Raw genomic sequence first — 25,579 nt, forward strand, 5'->3', positions numbered from 1 at the left:
TCATGTCTAAGGTGGAGCAAGATCCCATCACTATTCTTGAAGCTTTGGCTCTTCATATGTCTAATAATTTATTAGGACACCTCTCGGCAATACTCATAGAAGGGTTGTAAGTTCTGTTCGCTACAAACTTGATATTAACTAGGTCTACCTGCTCACTGATGAGACCTCAATAAAGGTTGAAACCGGTCCGGGTAGTGGCCTCTCCTCATGATGTAAAGCAGTATTACATCTCCTAGGAGCTGTGTGTTTTCACATTATGAGAAAATATCAAGGATAGTGAGGCAGCTTGCTCCACCTTTGCTTCGAGTTGCCTTGGTGATGTACTACCAAGTGGTCACTTACGCATCGATTCGCCGATAGTTCTTCGGCATGAAACTCTTATATCGTAGTTTTCGATCTTAGAGTTTCACATACTGGCGTAAGTGACCACTTATGGATTTTTATCCCCTTAATTTAACTTCATATATCGTGGATCAAAACTGACAAAAACAATAGATGAACTCAAAACAATCAAACACAGAATAGCGGTAGGGTGGACCACCATGGAAAAATTACAGAAAATCTGGAAAACAAACAAGATATCTAAGCAAGCCAAAATCAAATTATATGAATCCATAATTATACCAACAGTCATCTATGGAGCAGAAGCGTGGACAGTTAAGAAAAGAGAGGAGAAAAAAGCTGCTGGCATTTAAAATGAAATGCTTACGAAAAATAAATAGAACAAGTTGATAGAAAAGAAAACAAACAGCACAGTCAGACAAGAATTATTGTATAAAAAGACAATAACATAAAAAATTAGAAAACAATAACTGAGATGGTTTGGCCACACTGTACGCATGGACGCAGACAGACTTCCTAACGTCCTAATCGATACTTTTCCAACTGAAAAAAGAAGACCTGGAAGACCAAGAATTACCTGGCTGAAATTAATAAAGAACATTTCGGGATGCAGAACATATAAGGAGCTTTTTCGAACAGCAAGGAATAGAGAAGACTGGAAGATCCTGCTCAAAGGAAGACTCAACCCGTCTTAGACGGAAGAGAAGAAGGTGATCAACTGCCCTTCCACAAAAACTGAGATTTTGCATTTCCTGCCGAGATTTACCTACTAATCTTCTAACCCTCGTTGATCCCAGTGCTGCTGGTTTTATCTATGATTGAAGTAGCACTCTCATATTTCCATGGATAGTAATGTTGCCTGTAGTCAGCGTCAGTAATGCAGTCTTTTACGAATGTCCGGAACAGATATGCCATTGATATAGCAGCCTATCAATCATACTACCTCTTGCAAAGTATAAATCCTTCTTCACATGCCACAGAGTATACGCTTTCCTTATATAGTTAGAATAGGCTATACGCGATGACAGGAGTATATATATCAGTGTGTTTCATTCTAAAATAGTGGATGTCTCAATCCTTATTTCGGCATAGAGTATATGATAAGTATTATATGTTGTGGGAAATTTTCGACAGAATTGCTCTCCTTGAAGAGGCTTCCCCCCCCCCCCCCTAGAATGCATTAATGAGTATGTCAGGAGCTAATAAAGAAACCCTCCTCTAAAAACCTAGAATGCCACTTCAGGTCTCGAATAAGTCTCTGTCTGCCTTTATATCCTTAGTAATGGTTTTAAAAAGAAAAAAAAGATCTCAAAGAAGACTAACTGTTCTCATAACATCAGTGTTCTGTTATTTGTAACTGCAGGCTCAGAATGTTCTTGAAAATAAAACGAAGCGTTTGTTGAGATAAGATTTGTTTTCATTTACGCCGCGAAAGTATAAGACGAACCACTCGTAATTCACTATAGCCTATGTTACGACAGAAGCGCTGACTGTTTTCAAAAAACTTGCATTATTCGTGGAATGATTGAATACCAAAGATAGTGTGTGTGTGTGTGTGTGTGTGTGTGTGTGTGTGTGTGTGTGTGTGTGTGTGTGTGTGTGTGTGTGTGTGTGTGTGTGTGTGTGTGTGTGTGTGTGTGTGTGACATGAGTAATACACCAGGATAGTTCTGCCTACAGGGCTGTCAGGATTTCATTTATAGGTGCATGACCTACCAGAAACAAATGATTTAGAATAACAGCACAACTGGTGGATGTTTTCTATAATGCGACAAGTAAACAAATAAATGAGAATTCTTCACTGTGTGAAAAATGTAGCAAAATGAAGGACTTGAAACGAATTGAGAATTAAATTGTTGTTAATTATGCTTCATATAGAAAAAGACCCAACAGGTGTCCAGAGAAAAAACCCGAAGAACTGTTCGTCGAAATCTTCATTGGAGAAATGAATCCTGCACGGGATCAAACGTAATAAGAGCTACGCAGTAGCCATGATGTTACATTTTTGGTGAAACAAGTCCATTAAAAATCGCGGTGTGTTCACCAGGAGAAGGGGAGGACGTATTATAATCCATTAGAAGCATGTAGAGAGCCTCCGTAGCTCAGTCAATATAAACGAAGCCCTTTGGTCGGAAAGACCTGGGTTCGATTCCCATCAGTGACGTGAGGAACCTTTATCTGGTATCTCTTTCGACTAAACGTGAGTTAGCCGGACTCATACGGAGGTAGGGTTTTTTCCACCCGAAAACTCGGGTTTTTCGTCGCCCAAAACAGGCAAACCGGCCCTGTGAACTCACTAGGATTACAGTCATGAATACGTCCCAGCCATATGCCGGTCCTGAGGCCGAATAAAATTGGGGGAGTTGGGGAAAGCAATGGTGTAAAATTCTCACCAGGAATATTATGTGGGTAATGCCTACAAAGTCACCTACGGTCGGAAACGACTGAAAGGGAAGATCGGATCAGAAGCATGTAGTTTGGTTGTGTCAGTTATCAGGATTATAACTTACATAGTGTAATCCAGAAGTTTCCAGACTGACTACTAAATGGCACTACATTTAATACAAACTTCACTGCTAGGTGTAGGTAGAGTAGAATATGCCGTATTCTACTCTACCTACTATAAAGAGCAAACGTTCTATGTTTGCTCTGTATAGTAATTTCAGGATTATCCAATCCTTAGCTATACTACAGGCTAGAAGCTTTCCATGAACGGAATTTAAAGAAAAATAATAAAATATTTTGAGAGCAATACATTATTTGCTAAGAAGAGGGTCTCTCTCTTTGAGCCGCAGAGATTAAACTATCACTAGAAATCATAACGTCTAGTAAAAACTTTCATTAGAAACACGTGCACTGTTCGAAAATTAAGTTGTTTTTTTTTAATACACCATTTTTCTCTTCCTCTCTCTCATTCCACCAGAACTTCAAATAACAGCAGCAAATGTTTTCGTTGATTTGACGCATTTTAAAAGGTTAGAACTATATATTGAGTATAGAGTATCATTTTTCGGCTTACTAAGCTTCTGATATTGACTTGAGTGATGCTGTTAAAAAAAAAAAAAAAAAAAAACGAATTTTACTTTTTCTTTCTTTGTATTTTACTACCCCACAAAGTTTCCATCCTAATTTTATTACGCGAATAAAGCCTATTAGTACTGAAAAAAAAACGTATACAAGGAATGCCTTTTTTATTTGTTTTAAAAAAGCTGTGTGTATTTTAGCACCACTGACTCAAAACATAACATGCCTCAGTGGGTCCGTAGATGAACGGTGTTAATCCTTAATGATGAACACCATACGCAAGAAAAGTTAACTGGCAGGTGACCCCAATCTTGATTTGATGCGATAGCAGTGCATCACTAATAGAACACCCACGCAACACACCACAGTTGTTGTTGTATGTAATGTCCAATGTATAATACGACATTATAATTGATATTCGAAATTTTTCATAATATAAACAAAATGAAGATCATTCAGGTCAAACTTTACTGATATTTCTTGCAAAAAACGTAACGCATTAACGGTACATCGTATTGATATATAGTCATTGAAGACGTATCATACTAGTGTTTTGATGATCTGAATGATCTTCAAATTATATTTGCTCAGATTTGGAACATTCAAGTATCTGCATACACTGCTGGTCGAAGGATTTTATATAAATGTCGTACTAATTGTACTGTAGAATCGCATTACAGATGAATTCACACATGAACTCTGCAAGTTTGGCAGTGCAAAAGAAAAATTCCGAGGAAAAATATTGATTGAAGAGGGGGAATTAACATCATATTTGTGGATGAGATATTTTGAAAACGACACGCGTTCTTTTCCGCACAAGAACTGGTCCATACATTATTTCACAAATAATAATGCATGGATCATTGGTTTTATCTCATAAAATTGTCACCAGCATAGTTTATCTTGATCTTCCAGAAAACCGTTTTTCGTTTTCCCTCCCATGATCCTAAGAAGTTGACTGATTAATTCGAAAGATTCTTTATAATGAATTACATGAGCTGGTTCGCTTATGAAATTGTTCATAACCTTGATCCAGGCAATGCATTTATAGTATATACAATGATATTGGTAAGGAAGCCACTCTACAACCTACAGTAGTCAATCACCATTTGATCAATGATGGTTACAGTTTTTAAACACGTAACTATTTCCTGCATTTGTTTCATTCTTTGCATAATCATTTTGATTCCAACAGTAAATGATCTTTCAAACTCATCAGTCCACTTCTTAGGATCCGGTGATCCTAAGAAGTGGAAAGTTAAAAAAAAAGGTATTTTTATGAGACCGACTAACTGGCCTCTAGTTAGAAAAGCTGATATAAAGATTCCTCTCGTCATGAAGAAAATCGAACTCAATCTTTTTAAATCAAAAGGACGCATGACTCATCTTCCAGCTATGCTACGGATGTGCCTTTTATTACTTAAAAATATCTTAATATTTAGGCAGGGGAGCTTGATTTTCAGTAAAGTTTGTCATATATCTATCTATTCCCTTCTGGCATACGGCCGGGGGGGGGGGGGAACCATATCCCGTTGCCTTCCTTGCCGTACTATATCCTATGACTGTAGCCTTGGGTGTGTTCACGAGGCCGGTTTGCCTGCTTGCGGGATGAAAAACCCCAGATAAACTGGCGGAAAAAATCCTGCTGTCCACGCTCAAGACCGGCTAACTTGGCTATGACTGAAAAAGATTTTTAAGCTCCTCACGTCGCCGACGGGAATCGAACCTAGGACACTCCTTCCCCAAGCACATGGTTGCATTATATAAGTTTATCATATAATATTCTTAATTCAAAATTTCCAAGTGAAATGTTGGTATTGCAGTGAATAAAATGATGTATTCTATAATAACAATAAAATAGTGAAGGTGTTTCTTGACTATAATTTCGTTCCCTCTTAGCATTACGTCGTGTCTCACCCGGGGAGAATCTTCTACAGCTTGAAAAATAGTCGTAATCCATATTCAGATAAAGAACAACCTGCATGCAAATAATCTAGCAAAAGTGAATACAACTAATTATTAGTTAATTGTATTAATTAATTATCTTCCATATTCGACTTTGGTACAACAGCATAATGATTTAGATTCCTGTGTAAAATAGCTATTTCAAGCTAAAAGTTACAACACTATCGATATAAAAAACGCTAGAAATAAAATGAAAATAAACAAGGGACGTGATTAAATGCTTTTTTTCCAGAAAAGTCTACTTCTAGATTCTTATAAGTTTTCTCACATTTCAAAATTATCATTCAGGTTGATGCAAGAAACTGCTAAGCTCACATCTAATACGATAAATAAATAACTGGTGACCTAAATGGAGCACTTGGTGGAATGGAACGAAATGAGCGCGTGTCCTAAAAGAAGAGAAATATCGCCACAACATTATGATGCATGAACTAAGGAACAAAATCCCAAAGTAGCGATTCCCTACTCTATACGTTAGTATAAGACAATAGGTATGTCATTCTTTCACGTAAGAAGGCTCTTTCTTCCATAGCACTGGTCATCACATCAGCAGATATTATCATAGTTTTGCTATTTCTTCAATTTCTTGAATAAAGAATGTATTAATACAGCTTTCTGTTGACATTTATGCAGTAGCAGATAAGCTTGTTACTTTGCAGTAATTTTTTTTTTCCTAATTATTCTTTGGGGTGTTGTGTGGGATGGGTTAAGAGGCGTCATTTTTTGTGATGGCATTGCTTAATACAATGAAGTGACTGTATAAGATAGAAACTAGTGAAATTAATGAATTAAAAGGGCTATTATTTTTATTTTTAATTAAGCACGACTATAGTAACTCGGAGGAGCCTCCGTAGCTCAGTCAGTATAGAAGAAGAAGCCCTTTGGTCGGAAAGACCTGGTTTCGATTCCAGTCAGTGAACGTCAAGAGCCTTTGTCTGGTCTCTTTCGACCAAAGGTGAGTTAACCCGTCTCATACGGAGGTGGAGGGTTTTCCTCCGGTAACTCGGGTTTTTCATCCTTCAAAACAGGAAAAACGGTTCCGTGAACACACACGGAACTAGACTAATATATATATATTAGTCTAGAGACCAAATATAAAAACTTTTCAAGCAATTTTAAGCTACGACTAGGCAGGATGGTGGTGGTTTAACACCGTATGATAAAATTTAATCTCAAACACAATCACAAAAAATTTTGCCCACTGTAAGTTTTAAACCCACAGTCTGATAGAGCAGATTGCTATCTACTCAGCGAACTAGGCAGGCTGAATTTAAACACCAAACAAAATGTAAACAAAACGAAAAAAATGAAATTAAAAAAATTATTACATTGGACCAATGTATGTATGATTATAAATGAAAAATTAAGAAAATGGTAATTTTTCCTTAACGTTGGCATCGAATTAAAAATAAAGCGCAGTGACTTAAGAGATGAGAAGAAATATTAGAGCACAAGACTTCTCGCGCCACCTGGTTAAAAAAAAAAAAGTGAAATACTTTTTAAAACAATGATGCCCGTCACACTTTAATACTATTAACGATGTTCGTAAATTAAGCATCATTTAATCCTTGGATAGCTATCGAAGTCCCATTAATGCCCGCCAAAATCTTCAAAGTGAATAATTATCATATATTATCAATCAACCCACAGAAATCATCACCGTAAGATTCCGTATAGATCTATAGAATAGAGTGGAATATCATTTTAATGGATTTAGAAAACTATTGCTCCTGTTGAAATTGTGCAATATGCCAAATGTTTTGGGTTATCTTTCGAATTATAGTTTATTTAGCTATGTATGTTAAATAGTCTTGAACTAATAAAAAATAATAATCTAATTACACGAATGCGTCATCTTCAAGCACCGTACACATGTGCAAGGTGTAGTTGCCAATGGGCAGTGGTAGATAAAAGTAATTACGAATGGTTGAGCATATGAACTACGAGAACCATCTGTTCTCGTAGTTCATATTGAACTACGAGATTTCATTTCCGTAAAATTTTTTTCGTTTGATTTCATTTTCCGTAAAAATGAAATCAAACTTCAGGGAGGGCATTTCATAAATATTCATGAACTTAGATCATAGTTCTGTGTTAGTTTGAAATCGAAATCTATCTAAAATAGCTCGCGTATTAAATATCGGTTTTGCAGAAGAAATATAGCTTTGTAGTAAGTGGTTAATTCCTTGACTACTTACAATGTTAAAGCAATAAAAAAAAAACTTTCATTTTATTTTATGAAATATAAGTTTTGTGATATGCGATAATATTGTCAGTGGGTAAGGAGTTGGTGTACCTTCGCACGCATTTCAGAAAGGGGAGCTACATATCGTGTCGAAACATATTTTAAATTGTACTTTATTTTAAAACTATGAAAGATAGTTTTAAAAAGAACCATCGTTTGGGCCCAACATTCTCCCACACCACTTTGGTAAGTGAACGAGGCTTGACTAATTCCATAAAATGAGTAAACTGTCTTTAAAAAACTAGTTTAGGCTTATGTTAGTGCTATGTGTGACATTGGGCGATTAACATAACGGATGCTATCTCAGTATTAATAACTTACCGGAGTATATGAACATCTAGGAATTAGTTTATAGCTCAGCAAAGATAGTTTCAAACTTAAATGAAGATCTCACTTTGTAAAGCGGGTTCTCTTACACAAATGCAACGACCTCATACATAATATGGCTCATAATTGCAATCATCAGAGAACTTCAAAAAACATCGAAACATGTTTGCAAACGGACAACTCATCACGGTCACTATAGCAACAATGAGCTTTAGTGAACGGTGTTAAGCTATTCAGAAAGTTCGAGATTAAAAACTTGGGCCAAAATTCTTAGTTGCAAGTTGATCCGTTTGTCAAGTAGCGTGGTGGTGGGAGAGGAGAGGAGAGGAGAGGGACGATGTATTCTAGATAAATTGTTTAAATTTCTTCGTGAGTATCAAGCTTAAAATTTCGAATGAACGTATGTTTACTGAATTTTTCACTGTTATTTTTGAAGACGAGCGAATAAAATTTGTTCCTAAAACATGTTTCGGTAGGATTATTTCTGTTCTTCTAATGTGAAGTTTTTCTTTCAATTTAGCACGCTATATACGGCAGAGAGGGGTTTGATTGTGTGTGTGTGGGGGGGGGGAGGATAGAATGGTGTGCTGATGATGATCCCACTTTTCTCGATCCCTTAGTGTGCCGTCTGCAATGAACGAGTTCGTGGCGGCGTATTATGGAAATTTCCCCACAGAATTGAATCGATGCACCAAAAGCTAACAAAGCGCATTTATCAGTAGCAGATGAGCTGTAAAAGTGAATGAGTTACTGAAGGAGGAATATCGATAGCACGTGGAAAGATTTCAGAAGAAATACCGAATCTTCCCGTATACTAGGAAACGAAAGAATTGCGAATCTTGCGGAACCATTCTTGCGTTTATTTAATAAAACGAAGAGAAGGAAAATACAATGAAGCAGGTACCAAAGGTCTCTTCAGGAATATAAAAGAAAAGTTCATTTGCAAGGTTGAAAGAATCACAGGGGGGGGGTCAGATATTTATTGATTATCGCTTAATTTTTAAATCTGATACCGAAAGGAGGATGGGCACAAAAAGGTGGGTATCAAATACCATTGATGACTAAACGAAATATTCTTCCGACTACGGGCATAATCCGAGACACTAACGACCTGTTTGTGTTGCAGTTGTAACTCCGTCAGGATGAACTCCATCGCAGCCAAACCGATGCCGACGCCGATCCGCCAGACATAGCGAGAGAAAACAAGCGATGAACTCTCCCGGATTGCTGATGACCTCGGCGCCGTCAACAGAACGAGGAGTCCGCCGACCGAAGTGCGCGCGCTGCCGCAACCACGGTGTCATCTCCTGGCTGAAGGGACACAAAAGACATTGCCGGTTCAGAGACTGCACGTGCGCCAAGTGCAACCTCATCGCGGAACGCCAGAGGATCATGGCTGCGCAAGTGGCATTAAAGCGGCAGCAAGCGGCCGAAGATGCCATCGCCATGGGGTTGAGAGCCGTAGCCACAGGAACTCCACTCTCGTATCTACCCCCGGGACCCATCTTTGGTCTGTCCATCACCGGCCCTCTGTGCGACAAGGAACAGGACAGCGAGGGGGAGACTCGAAGATTAGAACCAGGTGAGTACAGAGTTCAAATCGTTAAACTGTGGAATTTCATCTTCGATTGCTAAGTTTTGACAAAAAAAAAGTACTCTTTTTTTATAGTTTTATTTTTAAGCAAAAGACAGGACACTTCAAAGTTATATTCCAATGCGATCAGCGAGTCAAGCGATACAGTAATTATTTATAATGTGTGCTGCAATCGATGCCAATTTGCTGAGGAAACAAGTCACATTTCTTTGATAATTAAGTTTAGCTCGGGTGTATCGACCGTACTTCTTGCCTCTCTCTTCTTGCAGAATTTAAATCTCATTAAATCAGCTTCTGGATCGTGCCGATTAGAGATGTAGGGGAAAGATCCCTAGGGATCTTGGGGAAAAAAAAGAAAAGAAAAAAACGTCATCATGCCTTGGATGTATTTTAAGTCAAATTGTGGTAAGAACGGATTACTTCATTTCAATATGAACAATGAAACAATTTGTGATTCAGAAAGCTTTCAGATCTTGCATTGTAGGACTACAAAACTCTTCCCCTTTAGAGTATCTTGATACCTTTATTACTGGAATTAATAAAGCTTCTGCTCCTTTGATGTTAACATTCGGTTGAGAAAGGTATATTTCATGCAAACATAAACATACTGATCCTGGTTCATACGACATTACGAGTGTATCCATTGCCTAATAGAGCATTTATTTTGAATTCCCAATATATTCTGTCTGTTAACTGAGGATCGAAATAATTACAAAGAAAGAAGCCGATAAAAGTAGATCTTGAGTTAAGGGATTTCGGAATTATAGCAAAAACAAGCTCCTGGCCTGTGAGTTCGAATCCCATCATGAGCATGAATGTTTGTGACTGTCGTTAGGTGATTTAATCAGTCAATTGGAGGCATTTTATAGCAAGATTTCTGGGTTATTAATCCTTAGCCGTCTATAGCTAAAGGGTTATATATTTCCCTTTTTTTGGGGTGCAATTGTCATTTAAAAAAAAAAGCGATATATAAGACGATAGTGGAATCTTCAGTTTCTATACGAAGATTGTCTTGTTTGGTTAAACATAACTCAAACAATTTGAATATTATCATATATTATCATATGTACCATACAAAAAAGGTGTAATGCTATGTTTTAATCATTTTAAACTATTCAAGATGTTGATTTAGAGGTTATGAGGAAGTAAACGAGCAAGTTTGCTTGTTTTAAAATCAATGATTTCCAATTAGTATTCGAACTTTCGTTTGGTATAAACGAATCACGTGTTTGTTCGTCCATCTGAATCACCTTGTCCGTCGGATCTATTCTGAATAGTTTTGTTCTAATTGTCGAATCTTCCCGTCACACTTCGCTCTGTCAAATGACGCAGTGATCAGTGTTGTGTTGCAGTGCCAGATGTTGCTTGCTTTCCTTCCTAGTTTTCTGCGAGGATTTCTGCCGGTGCAAACGAACGAGGAGTATCAAGCAAACAAAAGTAACCTCTGATGTGATTATCGTTGTAGCACTGAAAGCACCCCCGTTACTTCCGCTCAGTCGGGCCTGTCCGTCATCCTGACCTCTGCACATCAGCGTGACGGCTGAGCTTCGCTCGCAGTTATCGACACTTGTACCTTCTGGGAGTAGCCGGCTAGAGATCAGCGTCCACATCCGCAGGCTACGCACACAAGCTGCGGACCCCTGGTGGATTCGCCCTTTGCCAGCGGAAGGTAGGAACGCAAAGAGCCTCTCAATTTGCAGGAGCGCCTGTTTAGTTAAAGATCGGCGTGCTTGTTTTCGGAAATCTATAGGTCCAAGCGGCTGGCCGATGGAAAGGTCAGAGGCGGTAGATCAATTTGTGCACGATTCTCTCTCGAAAGTACGGTGGCACACCTTTAAGACTAAGTCGACAAGTTCACTTGATGTGTCGGGTTCACCACAGATGTGTAACCAAAGAAAGATGCAGTTATTTGAATTCAGAGATGCTCTAATTCAGTTTGATATGGTAATTCGTCTCTCTTTATCTCTCTTTTCTATTTTAAAGACATAATATATTAAAACTTTTATATACTTAAACCTTGCTCAGAAGTCGCGAACAATTTGTTTCGTTTATGTCACGATTATGGAGGCAACTACTTCAGTTGCCTCCATAATCGTGGTGTAACTCTGTAACGCGAATTGGAATCATCATCAAAAAAACCCAGGTGACTGTAAAAGAGTGGCTGTAAGCCACATCAACCGTGTAGCAAATCACACAACACTATTGCAAAAATAAATAAATACCTGAACATTTTCCACTCTCCCAAAATGCGTACCAATGACAACCGTCATGATAACAAGACATAAAGGGAAGTGATGCACGCAAACAGTTGAATATAATACTAGAAATAATGCATGGTTTCGGAATTTACCAACTTTCACGAAGGTGTTATTATAAGCTACTGTACTGGTCATCAATGAGTTCGTGAGACTGCAGCAAAAACAGAGAGTATCACCTTTTGGTTTCTTTTGGTCATCCTCTTTTCGTCATCTAATGAGGTCATCCATAGTTGATCATATGATGACCAAAAGAAACAGTAGCACGGCCCACATAAACTGAACAGAAAAGGTCAGGACAGCAAAAGTTCTCAAGAGAGTGATGCCCACCTCCGGTTTTGCATTGGTGGATTTTTCTAAACAGTAGTTCAAATTGTCTATCGCTCTCAAAATTTCACGTACTCTTAACTCTAAAGCCTTGTTCCCGTGGAAGGAGTGCTGCTTATAAGACAAACATCATCCCAAACATAGCTCAGTAGATCATGAAAAACCTATGGAATAAATCACAATGCACATCGAATCATATGAACGTGTATGGATATGGCGAATGCCAGGAGAACGCTATTTACCAGATTATCATCCCCTTTGAACCTCGTAAGCCAGTTAGTTTCGACGGAGCCCTTTGGTTGGAAAAACTTGGGCTCGAATCCCGTCTATAACGCGCAGAATCTTTATCAAAGGTTCGATCAAAGACGACTTAGCTATTCTCATACGGAGTTGGCAGAGTTTTCTCGGAAAAGTCGGGTTTTTTTAATCCCTCAAAGCAGACAAGCCAATGACGTGACCTCCACACACAAAAATTATATGGACGGCAGCAGGAAATCACCTTGTTCTATGACCTAACAAAGTAGCATTGCTACCCGACCAACCATTAAGTTGAAGGACAACTAAAAATCGCCCCATCAGCTAAGTGAGGATAACTTCTGCTAATCCTAACTATAACAAGCACTCGGAAAAATGAGTAGGGAATAGTATAATTGATATTTTGGACAATTCTGTGTTGTACATGCTGCAGCGGTTCTGCGAGAATAACTTCCCTTGAATAGGAAAAAATGGCAATGAACAATGTCAAAGTGTAAGGCACTGCAAACACAGTTTGATGAAATGGAACTAGTGTAGAAGCTAAAAGGACATGACTGCCATTTTAGTAAAGGAAAAGACCAAATCAACAAAATTAAACAGAAAGTCGACTCAGTTAGTGGCATCTAATCATGGCAATTTTGTATTATGATTGATGAAACTAAGATATCCATACATTTTTGGAACGCACATACGTGATTGTGTGTGTGTGTGTGTGTGTGTGTGTGTGTGTGTGTGTGTGTGTGTGTGTGTGTGTGTGTGTGTGTGTGTGTGTGTGTGTGTGTGTGTGTGTGTGTGTATGCGCGCGCACGCGCACACATACACTTCAACAATATGTTAGTCAAGTTCTTGGTCGTGACAGGCTAGCGGGTCTAAAAATTTAATGGAAGAGAAGATGGAATATATTTTTTCCCTCTTCTTGTTTTTCTCTCCCAAAACAAACACACAAACCCGACTAGACATCCATTGACAGACACAAACTATGCAATAGGATTACCCACACTATCATAGTACAAATTAGGTTTATGAAAAAGCCGTTATCTTGACACTGACAGGTTAGTGGCATAGGATGGCACGAGAGGGATAAAACTTTTGGAACCTGTTCGTAAACGCCATTCTGCAAAAGGATGTCCTTAAAAAAAAATTAAATTTGTTTCTTCGGAAAATTATTTTTTAAACAATATTTCTTTATTGTTTCCAAAATGTTAAATTTTCCATATGGTGTAGTGTATTATCGTGATATTTCCTATATTATCACGTCAAAACTTTGAAGCTTTTTTGGCAAAATGCCATTAGGAAATTCTAAACTAAATTAACTAAAACTGAATTGCTTACATTATTCTGAGAGAATAATATTCCAAAGACAGTTAACAAGAAAAAAATGAAGAAAATTTAATTCTAGACGTGTACTGGTAATGCGATTGATTCTTTCGCTACCTGGGTAGCCTGAGGTCCAGTTATTTTATTTGAAATTAATGAAGCACTTAAGGCTACGAGGCAAAGTATATTGCGTTTTCCGATTGTATACACTTTCTGTCCAAAAAGAAACCGAACTTTTCGAAAACAGAAGAAACTAGTGACGCCACCTGTTGTATCTTTTTGTTGTCGAAAGCAGCAACCTTCATTAGTGTTGTGCCAACTGTTTATGACATTTGTTTCATTAGAAGCCGAGTTATAATGCCAAGAGTGACAGTGTGTTTTGACGAACGGTCGGCCGTCACGATATTAATGCCGTACGCGACGAATTCTCGCTCAAAACTTCGAGATAAAACTCAACATTGACCGTTTGGCCAGGCAGAACGAATTTTTTGTGGATAATGCCCTTGAAATCTTAAAACAAATCAGCATTGTCTTTACTTTTGACTTCTCCAAGCGACTGTTTTTCCGATGCCCCTCTTCTTCTGGTCTCCACTCAGCGCTCTGTTTCGGGCTCATACTCAAAACACCACGTTTCGTCACCAGTAACGATCGTTTCAAGGAAGTTTGAGTCCTTACGAGCGGTTTTAATGAGGTCTTTGCAGTGTTCAAATTCGATACATTTTTTTAGTCGTCGGTAAACTTGTGGGGAACAAATCGCGAATTCAATTTACGAAGGCCCAAACTCTCGGTCAAAATGTGCACAGTCGATTTTGGAATCCCAATTCATCTTCAATCAATCTCACGGACGATTTCAGGTTTTCTTTGATGAAATCACGCACTTTTTGGATGTTAACTTCACTCAGTCCAGTTTTTGGACAGCCCGGCTTTTCGTCGTCCTCAAGCGTCTCACGACCCCTTTGAAATCGCTTAAACCACTCGTAAACTTCAGTACGGGATAAGCATTCATCAGCGTATGCTTTTTGAAGCATTTGGGTAAAACTTACCAAGTTTAACACACAAAACTCAATCGCAGCTCTCTGTTTGAAACTCATTTTCCGACCGTTCGTCAAAACACACTGTCACTCTTGGCATTACAACTCGGCTTCTAATGAAACAAATGTCATAAACAGTTGACACAACACTAATGAAGGTTGCCGCTTTCGACAACAAAAAGATACAACAGATGGTGGCACTAGTTTCTTCTATTTTTGAAAAGTTCGGTTTCTTTTTGGACAGAGGGTGTATATTCACCGGTTTCCGTTTAGCGAGAGGCAAAACATGTCTGTGCGTGACAGGCGCGATTAAAAAAAGTTAACAATCCTTAAAAGAGATTTGATCCTGGGTTTTTCTTTTTTATTCTTTCTTCCAAACGCATTAAGAAAACGTCCCCCTAATCAGGCCACCTCTGTTGCAGATCTTCAGCTGTAGGACATCCTTGTCTACTTACACTGATTTTTTTTTTTAATGTTTTGCCAACACATCCTTATCAGCAAAAACATCGCTGGAGGATTATCATTAGAAGTTTACAGAAAACACACGTTCACGTGTAGATAGATAGATAGATCTATCTACACGTGAAGAAAAATATATCCCAAGTATTAAGATCAGTCAGCATCATAAACAGCCTTCAAACTACTTGACATCTTACAAAGTTTCCTATGTTTCCCTAAAGATAAAGTTCCGTTTTATAAACAGTCGGGCGTATGCATTCTGTAAGTAGGTCAAACTGGAAGAAGTTTCGAAAACCGTAACAGACCATGTAAGCGATTCTGAAAACAAAAAGGAAGAAAAACGAGAATTTGCATCGCCAGGCATATATTTCAAAGCCTTCCGAAGTCATTCGCTCAAAAAGGAACACTAAAGGAATGATCCTTCATGACAACATGTTGAAGTCATTAATTAACATGTGTAACATTTAAGCCCTTTCCTATGCCAGCAATCACATACAGAATTTACACAACAATTTCGAGACACTGCGCATTGCGTGCCTCACGATAAACGTGATTAAATCCAGTCTTTTTCAATTTATAGAAATAATAACCGCTGGTAAGCTTTTGATTTTTTGTTGTTTTGGCTTATGTAAAATAACTTCCTGAAGATGCTGTCAACCACATAGACAGCGAAAAATGTCGGAGACATCCAGTGTTAATAAATAATAAAAATTAAAATAAAAAAATAATAAAAAAACACGTCTACCAGTCAAAACCTGGTTATTTATTAAATTAAATGTACATCTACTCATATAAATTCCCTAAAAACTTTTTTTTTTCTCTCTCTATATAGACAGACCAAGGATGGCAGAGAAGCTTGACCCTTGCATCCCACCATCACTTTCGTCTCCGTTAGGTCCTGCAATGTCTGGAACTAGTGTAGAAACAATTGCTACTTCAGGGCCGACTAAACCCAAATCGCGATCTCCCAGCAGTTCTAGGCGAGATCGTTCCCCTAATGCGGCTGGTCGAGTGAGTCCAGGAGCCCTCCCCGCTGACTTCAGGCCTGGACGTTTAAGTCCGATAGAAATTCTTAGTCGTATTTTCCCCACCCAGAAGCGAACTGTGTTGGAATTGGTCCTGCAGGGCTGCAATGGCGACCTGGTGAAAGCAATCGAGCATTTTCTATCTGCCAACGATGCTTTTCTTCTTCGCCAACAACCTCAGAACAATGCAGCATCTCTGGCTTATACGTACACTCTTGCCAATCCTGCCATCAACGCCGCTGCCATGCCGTCGACCTTTTTGAATAGAAATCGAACGGACGCCATGCAGTCAGCTAGGATCTCCTTGGGATCAGTGAAATCCGCATTCACACCTTTGACCCCTCCTGCAGCTCATCAGAACCCTTCCTTCGTCACGTCAGCTGCAATCACCTCTTTACCCTCCCGAACATCGATGGGATCTGATCATCCGATTCTAACGGAAATCAGCAGCGGAGCCCTCGTCAGTCGCTCTGCTTTGTTCGCGTCGGTACCTCGTCTCCAAGACAACATGACCGTCTCCTGTCCCTCCCTGACGTCATTCGCGGGTTATGGGGCCGTACCTTTCCCTGGACCATACGCTTTAGGAGCTACAGGGACTCATCTGCTGCTCCACCCTTACCAAGCTTGTCCTCCTGGGTGCTTACAGTGTCGTAACGCTATCATCAGTGAAGGTCCCGCTAGCAGCCTCGGAACCCCACCGGACGACCTTACTGATCACTCCAGTCCCGACATCCCATCCCCCAACAAACTTGATGGTAGGCTGGCAGAAGCTGTTGACCTCTCTGATCGATCCTGGCAGAGTAGTAGTCCGGCAATCATTGTTCGCAGTGCCAACAAAACGGACTGAACTTCTAGAAAAGAGCACCATAGCCACTCTCCCAGGGATCCAACATAAAAGAGGGACACCATTGTAATATAAATATCTGTATAATTATAGAGTGTTCATTGGGTGTAAGTAATAAGCTGTGAAATGTAATTATCAGGAATAAATAACTTAAAGGAGAACAGCAACTCCGGTTTACATTTTCATATGTGAATCAATCTGGCTTCTTCTCGACATTTCAAAGTAGAATTTGTCTACGGTGCCTAATATTGGTAATAACTGGAATTTTTTTTTTATTTTGTTTAAACACTACCTCCTCAGAGGTAGGGCATAAAAAATTATTTTTCTCGTCAAGTAAAACAAAAAAAACAACAACAAAAAAAAAAAAAACCGAAAACGATGTATGAAATATATCGCCACTATAACCTGGTTTACATGGTGAAATAATCGTCCTAGAAAGATAGTTTTACGTCAATTTTGTATTTGAAACTACATTTTATGGAGCCTATTAATATTAAATGCAATGCAAGAAGACAGATACGTCTGAGATTTTGTTTACGTCAGAACACAAAGAAAAGCCTTAAGACAGCAGTGTTCTCCAGCTTAGCGCTCCCTGAATTTATGTGTTCTTCAATCGAGAAATCAAATATTGAACTATGAAAAACCAGCATGCACACATTCAAACCTCAATATCCATGACTGCACATTGCTGTATAATCGTTGGAGACCTAGTTTTTTTTTTTAATTTTTATACAAAAAAATCACAAATATAAGTTAGTTATCCTAGTTGCTGATTAGCAAGAACTTTCCTAGGCCTTTCTTCGGACGGTGTTTCCGTGTTAGTCTATCTTTGACAGAAGCAGTGTTTTTTTTTTTTTTTTCCCTCCCCGAAAATCGGGTGTTTTAAATTGCACTAAAAACTCACCCATAGAACTAATTTCAGACAATATATACCTATTAGGATTTAGGACCACTAGATGACAGCACTTGTCTTTAGTAATATTTTTCCTAAAAGTCTTGATTCATTGATGGACTCGAACTCAGCTACACATGCTGAGAGGAGTGGAGACTTGACTAAAGTTAATTAGGGTTCTGCCAACTCCAAGTGGTGAATAAAAAAAAAGTTAGTTACAGAATATATTTTAAGGCAATCCCAAATGCATATATGTTTTGTTAACTACTACTGTAACAGAATGACAGTAGTAGTTACAATACCTTTAATTTTAGCATCGTCTTTCAATAAAACGGTTTTATCACTCCAGTAATAAGCTTTGCGTATTTTATTGGATTGATAAAATACGCAGAATTATCTCCTCAAATTTTGGAAATAGATGGCACCGTCCCGATCACCTTTCGCATCTCAACCTCCTAAGAGTTTGGATGTCATCATTGGATTAATTGTAATAATTTCAAAATTTTGTTTTACTGATAGACCACTCTTTCAACTAAAAGAAAGTATCTTTTAACTTACAGGAAAGATTCTTCATTTGTTGAAAGAATCTATTAGTTTAGTTAAAAAAACTGTACTTTAGTCAGTTTACTTTGCAGTGAGTTAACAGAAAATTAAAATAACTACTAACAAGTATGGAAATATTCGCCCTGTTACCACAGAAAAATTGGTACATTTCATTTTTCAGTATCACAGCAGTTGAGCCTAGAAAATATATCCCGCGTACTAAATTTCGTCGAAATCGGTCGCGGTAAATAGTTGTAATGTCAGTACGCCAACAGCGTATCTAATAGGTGCCCTACAGTTTGCGAAGCGCATTTAATAAACAGTAAGTGCATAAATGTCACAAAGATTATCTCGCGTTCTTTTGTTTTACGCCCTGTGATTGTGGTTCTATTATGATTATTAGTGTATGTATATAAAAATCATCCGTTTTTGAAGAGTCGCAAGCACTGCGCTAGAATTGCTAAATACAAATGTTTTCGTGAGTTGGATCAATTTCTAAAAATGGCAGTTAGCTGATAATGTGCAGTTGCAAATAATACATATTTTTTTTCTAAAAAAGTAAAAAGTGCATTACTGTTTTACGTAACGACATGATAGTAGATAAATTTCATCGGCCAATGCGAATGTCACACACTTTCATCTGCTTTCACCTTTGATCTCTAGAACAAGGTTTACGGATTATCTGTTATTAGACTTTTTATAAAAAGCTGTTGAAGACAAATTAAAAAAAAAAAGTTTAAACACATGTAAAGGAAATTAAATTTATTTACAACTCATATTTCGTAACTGTAAAATGAACATCATTCAGGGAGAGAGCGAGAGAGCAAAAGAATTGTTTACAACACTTAAAACATCATAATTTCACGTATCTCGGTTCGCTGCCGATTGAGCAAGACAACCACAGTATTCAAGTTACAAGAAATCAAGTTTTGTAATTTAAATAATAATAATAAATTAACCGTTTATGGCTATTACTTCTCAAAACTTGGCAGTCTGTTCGATTAAGATTAGGATGACGATATAGTGTTTCACACGTTTCAAGAAAGAGACGATCGAATTTAAATCTAGTCTTCATTGGAATGAAACAAGATGCTACAGTTAGTAGGCAGTGGTGAGAATAGATGTAGTCTACGCTATCAAACTGGAAATAAAAGCAATATTAAGAGAATGGTTTGCAACTTTATTCACAACATGGAGAATTCAACAAGAGCATAAATATATTGCGCACAAGCTATCCCATTTATTTATTTTGTACTCAGTCCTGCTGGGCATGCACGATTATAAAGTTATAATTATTAGGGTAGGGTAATTATTATTCGGGTTTAGCGCCTTGAATTTCGAGATGGGCTCATAATTGCAACTATCAACCTCTGAAGCAGTACACAGCGAACGCATGCAATCTGAGATTTAAAATTCTAATTTTAAAAATCTAAATGACGTACAAAAATGAAACCTAAGAAGGAAAACTTGAAAGTGTTGGTACATTATTGGAGTTAAATGAATTTATTGCTTATTTATTTTTTCATAGACCATGAATGAAGTTCTACGAGTGCGGATAAAGTTATTGTTTTCTTGCTCTTCCCGTCTGCTACTTTTATTTCTTTTCCTCACTCAAATGTTGTGTAAGGAAATTCAGTATGACAACATACATGCGGTTCAGTACTGTCGAAGTTTAGGTATTTCTTGTTAAGTAAACCATTCAGGATATGAATTATTAATATCTCATATAGCATCGTGCTTGTTTATCTATTTCTCGGGAATATGACATCAAAAACCAATCAAAGGATTTTTTTCATGAAAATCGAGACGAACAAAATTTATTCCAAAAGTATAAGATTTAAGAAGTACTCGAACAGTCAAGATTTTATTAATTTCAGTTTTAATTAAAAATTGGAAATTTAATATTTTCTTGAAAGATTTACTAAAAAAAAAAAAAATTACCAATCACAGAAGTTTCATTTTTGTATACCATTTAGATTATTTAAATTAAATTTTTGAAAGCTCAGTTTATACCTGTTCGCCGTGTACACCTACAGAAGTTGGTATTTGCCATTTTGAGCACATCTCGAAACGCAAAGCGCTATACTCGAATAATAATTATCCTACCCTAATAAAAATAACAGTATTACTTTATAATCGTGTATGCCCAACAAGCCTGAATACACAAAAATATTAAAATAAAGAAAGACACAAACAACAGGAGAGTTTGTGAGCGATATTATTTATACTCTTGAATTATCCATGTTGCGAATAAAACCATTGACTATTGTACTTCTATTCTCACCACCCTGGTACACGTTTTGAATTAAACATTATTCTAGTGGATTGCTTAATAGCTTATTACAGGATATAGAAATAGTGGATGTTAAAGATCCAAAATTATTTCAAATCCGAATTTCTACATATGTGTAGAAATCGGTCATTGTAATAGTAATTATGAAAGACTTCCTCAGCTGCCTTGCAATAATTCCAAACAACTAACCATGAAACAGAATCTGGTAGCGAACGAAGGTAGTTACGTTCCGGGAATATTTCTTTTTAATGCTTGGCATTCCAATGTTGCATCCCCTAAGGGTGGTGCGAGATATGTCTGTAAATGTGTGTGTATACGAGGCAGATCAAGCGGGATTAAAAAAATCGGAGTTTCCCTGGAGAGACTTTCCCCATCCCCTCTTAGGAGACCGGCTCGTTCATCTTCATTTCAAAAGCCCTGATGGAGGTTCTTCGCTTCATAGACGGGATTCGAACTAGGTCTTTCCAACCAAAGGACTCGGTTTACATCGACGAGCTATGGAGGCTCAGTTGTTTATTATATAGGCAGTGTCAAACAGTGTGTGCAGTGTTTAATGTAATAGAGGAGAGACATTAAAATTCGCAAAAGTAGAAAACTGAGGAGAATGGATTAAGATCAGCAAGGGAAGAATTAAAACATATCGGAATAGAAGACGGGAGGAAGAAAAAGTTGTTTCCATAGATATTTTTTCGATTTCATTCGATGCAAATAAAGCGAGTTTGCATTAAGAAGCCTGGTTCCAACCTTTCTCTATATAATATAAGAAGTTTCGTTTGAGACAATACAGGGATGTGACATATTTTACTATCAGTGTTTCTGAAATAAAACCATCACTACAAAAAGATGGCACCAAACACCTCAACTTTACACTACAAATTTCATATACGATTCATTATGAAAAAAAATGTCCAAAAGAGCAAAATCTACACTTAAATCAAGGTTTCTACTATGGACGATGTTAAAATTAAATGTAGGTGCTTGAGCCACCTTTTCCTCGAACTGTCTTATATGCACTACTTTAAGAGGAGTGTGTGTATACACCGGAGCCACTGTTCACAAATGTGGTTTTAGTTGTTCCGTTTAAATATATTCTTTTTCCTTTGCTTGGCTTCAAATCGGGATATTTATTCTGCTTTACTAAATATACGTACGAGTTAGGACACGTACGGAGTGCCGGAGGCAGAGGATGTCGTGAGAAGCGAACAGGGAGAGAGAATCTACTATCCTCTCATTTGTTTTATAACAAAGTGAAAGTTACTTTCCAGACTCTTCCCTCTTCATAAAAGGACTGAAAGTAGTCTGGGAAGTAGCTCTCTAATGAGGCAATTCATTTCTAGGAAACGTTTTATATTAGGAAATTTGAGCAACTTGTAGCGATGTTAATTCTCGATATACACACGAGGGAAAGAAAATAAATGAAGTTGAGAAGATACTTCAAGAATCGCTTTTGCTGTTTCCTTACGCAAGAGTTAATGAATGAAAGCAAGAATATAATTTATCGTCTAGAATAATATGCACCAAGATGGCGTTTACTAACTCATACACAATAATACTGGCCACGTTAGTAGAGTGGGTGGTGTCTCCGCTCTTCAACCAAGTTGACTTGAATCCTATTCTAGTGTGGATTTTTATGTAAGCCTTTAGGCGGTAGATGATTTTCATTGATCGGTGTGAGCACAACACTTTACATGTTGGAGGCTTGAACTTACCTGCAATAGTAACCATACTTCGTCTGTAGAGCAAGAACTTCTTCTTCCTGGATCATCTAACCCTAAGCTCATTCACCTACCGTACTAAATGGATGAGAAGATTAACAACATCTGTGGCGGATTTGCATAAACTAATAACACAGATCATGTAACATTTTAAAACAAACTATGAGGAATATCAGTTGTAAAAATCACGCCTTTCTTCTTTTGAAAGTACAAGCAATTTGATAATGGATTTAGTGTGTTACGTAGTTCAAAGGGATGCTGGATTCAAGATTTGTCTATGAATTACGTATAAGCACAGTCCAACAAGGAATCTATTTCCTTTCGATTCAACTGCGGTTATTGTAACAGTATGGCAGGTGCTTTGTTACGCTTAATGGCGGTGCATCGTATGAAAGATGTTAGTATAACCGCAGATTTCTTCAGGTGATGTATCATATCATCTGCATAGTACACAGATCATAACATAATATCTATTTTATGAACTACAATTTGACTTTAATAACCATTTTTTAATATTAATATGTTAATATTAAAAAATAGTTTAATAGTTTTTTAATCTTATAGTGAATTCGGGACTAAAAATGACTTATGATATCAAGCAAACAAAATCTGTAAGCAGCCAAGGAAACGGTTTGAAAAGTCACCGAAATGAATCCGTATCAGACACCCACAGAACAAACAAACAAAAAAAAATGCTTTTGTGTGTGTGAACAGTTGGAAACTCCCCTATAAGCCTATTTTTTTTTTTCTCTCGACTTATAGTAACACAGTGACAACTAAATTAATTGCTAACATTAAATTTGAAAGAACAATCAAACAGCAACTAGGCAATGTCAACTTTCTTATGTATGCAAAATAAGTTCTGAATTCTTAAGATAATTGCCGTTGTACAAGATATTTGCAAATTACATAGAACATTAATTATTGTCAATGTTCATTATTTGGTCAATTTTTGGAAAGAACACTTAACCCCACGGGCACCATTTGGTCCTATAAGAAGTAAAATGCAGCGTGAATAACTGCGGCGAAACATGCACATACTGAATCTCTACAAATAGGTAAGAGGTGTTCACTTCTAGCCTAAATATTCGCTGTCCAGTGCTACTACTAGGTTCTGTATAAATGCCTCTGAACCAAAATCTGGAGTATGGGGAAGGAAAAAAAAAAAAACTTCCCAAGGAAAAATCCGAAAAGTATTTTCTACGGGGGATCGATTCATTGTCTTCTCAATAAACTTCGGACGTAACCTAAGCGAGCTCTGAGCACTGCTTGCTCAGATCGTAGCAATCCTATGGCAACTGGCTGATCGTTGAATATATCACTCAAATAAAGCGCTTTAAATTTAGCACTGGCAAACTAAGTCTATATCTGAGGTTAGGTAATGACGGAGTCTTGATATAAAGGATTTATTACTGTAAATAGAAACAGTGAATGTAACAGCCTGTGATAATGGCTGTCAGGAACCATGTTGCTGTAGAAAATTTTTTATGAATAGAAATGACACTGCCGTGCCTCATTTCAATGATCAGTGAAATAGAATTAATTAATTAAGTCAAAAACTTAATTATAAGAAAGATTACAACTTCGGCAAGAGGCTGCTATCGAGGTTTATTATGGACATCAGATGTTGGATTAATCTATTTATCAAAGACTAGCTAATGAAGTTTTTGTTGTTATAATGCTAATACTCTAAAATAAAAGAACAGGTCTTAACTGATTTTCGAATTAATTGAGAACCTGAAGTGATTCTCCGATTTATCTCTATGATAAACTAAATGTACTTCCTATATATCAAATAATATTTATATTTAATGATTGTTTTTGCAAATTTCAATTCATTGACGAAATCTCGTAGCACTTAACTTTTCAGCAGGGCAGTGCATTTGTTATGTGACACCACAGTATTTGCTCCCTTCTGGTGGCGCTCTTCAGTGAATTGAAGGATAGGGGAGAAAAATCTGTAAGAGGGACGTCCTGCGGAAGACTCCGTGCCGAGCTATCTGACGGATGACGAAAGAGGGAAGGTCCGGTTGCAGTAAAAGCGAAAGCTGGGCGTGGCTAGGCGGTTCTTACCATGTGTGAATTGATTTCCGATCGACTGGGAGGGACATCAATTTGTCAACGTGCTAACTAGCGATCTTTCTTCTACAAATTTCCCCTACTATAAATGCATATATCTTACAGCAGTTCACTCCAAACCCAATTACACGAATTGTCTCGCTCTCTCTTTTATTTATTTAATTATTTATTCTGAATGCGTGGAGTGTGTTGTTAGAAAGGTGACTTTTCTTATCTTCAATTGGAAGATAAGCAAAATTGAAACTTTTTTCTACATGGTCTTCACCACAATAAGTTGTTGGAGCTTAAATAGCAACCTGCACGAAATCAGAATAAATTTATTTTTATTTTTTTTATTTTTTATTTATAATCGACTTCACGTTATTTGAAAAAAAAAGTTATTGAAATCACAACTTCAAGACAAAACTTGTAGTATTTTTTTAAAATATTATTATTTGTGTAACAGATGCACGATTAATAGAAACATCATGGATCGAGTAACATTTCTCTTTGAAATGTTCAAAAATGAGTAAATAACTCACAAGAAAAGGTAATGAGCACACAGCTTCTATCCACAGATTCTTCTCATTTATTTCATATTTTAATGAGCTTGTTTATCGTAGAGTTGGGACAAATGTAAACTTTTGCTGAGCTCCCATGCCCACACTGAAGTTTTTTATATTTCTTAAAACGTCAAGAAATGGACCAAATTCGATGCGTAGTCTTCTTTCACAATATAAAGCAAACCTAAGACCTTTGAACTTTCAAAACCATCAAAACAAATGATTAATCTTCTAGATCATATCGAAAACTGATCACAACTTTCAGAGAAAAAAAAAAAAAGAGTTTGAATTGCGTAGTGAAAACTGGAGGAGTAAAACACACACAAACAAACAAGGATTATTATAACCCTCCCCGCAATACTAATAGTTTAATTTCAATTTTCGTATTTCTGTTGGTTTTCACAACTGATCTTGCATAAATAATCGTTTTGCACACTTAAATTTCGTTACAAATTTGAATAGAGATGTCTAATCGCAATAGTAATAAACAAGGCTTGACAAATAAT

General features: G+C 37.3%; 1 protein-coding gene across 1 annotated transcript; it reads left to right on the forward strand.

Moving 5' to 3' along the window:
• Positions 1 to 9,294: 9,294 nt before the first annotated feature.
• On the forward strand, positions 9,295 to 17,012 carry LOC150095384 (doublesex- and mab-3-related transcription factor A2-like). The gene is made up of 2 exons (XM_090410669.1): positions 9,295 to 9,484; positions 15,973 to 17,012. The coding sequence occupies exons 1-2, from the start codon at positions 9,295 to 9,297 to the stop codon at positions 17,010 to 17,012; spliced, it is 1,230 nt and encodes a 409-aa protein (XP_090266795.1).
• The last annotated feature ends 8,567 nt before the right edge of the window (positions 17,013 to 25,579 follow it).

Source organism: Typopeltis vanoorti, chromosome 20 (assembly GCF_054136105.1).
Source record: "Typopeltis vanoorti isolate ZY-2024b chromosome 20, IOZ_Tvanoo_1.0, whole genome shotgun sequence".
Taxonomy (NCBI): domain Eukaryota; kingdom Metazoa; phylum Arthropoda; class Arachnida; order Uropygi; family Thelyphonidae; genus Typopeltis; species Typopeltis vanoorti.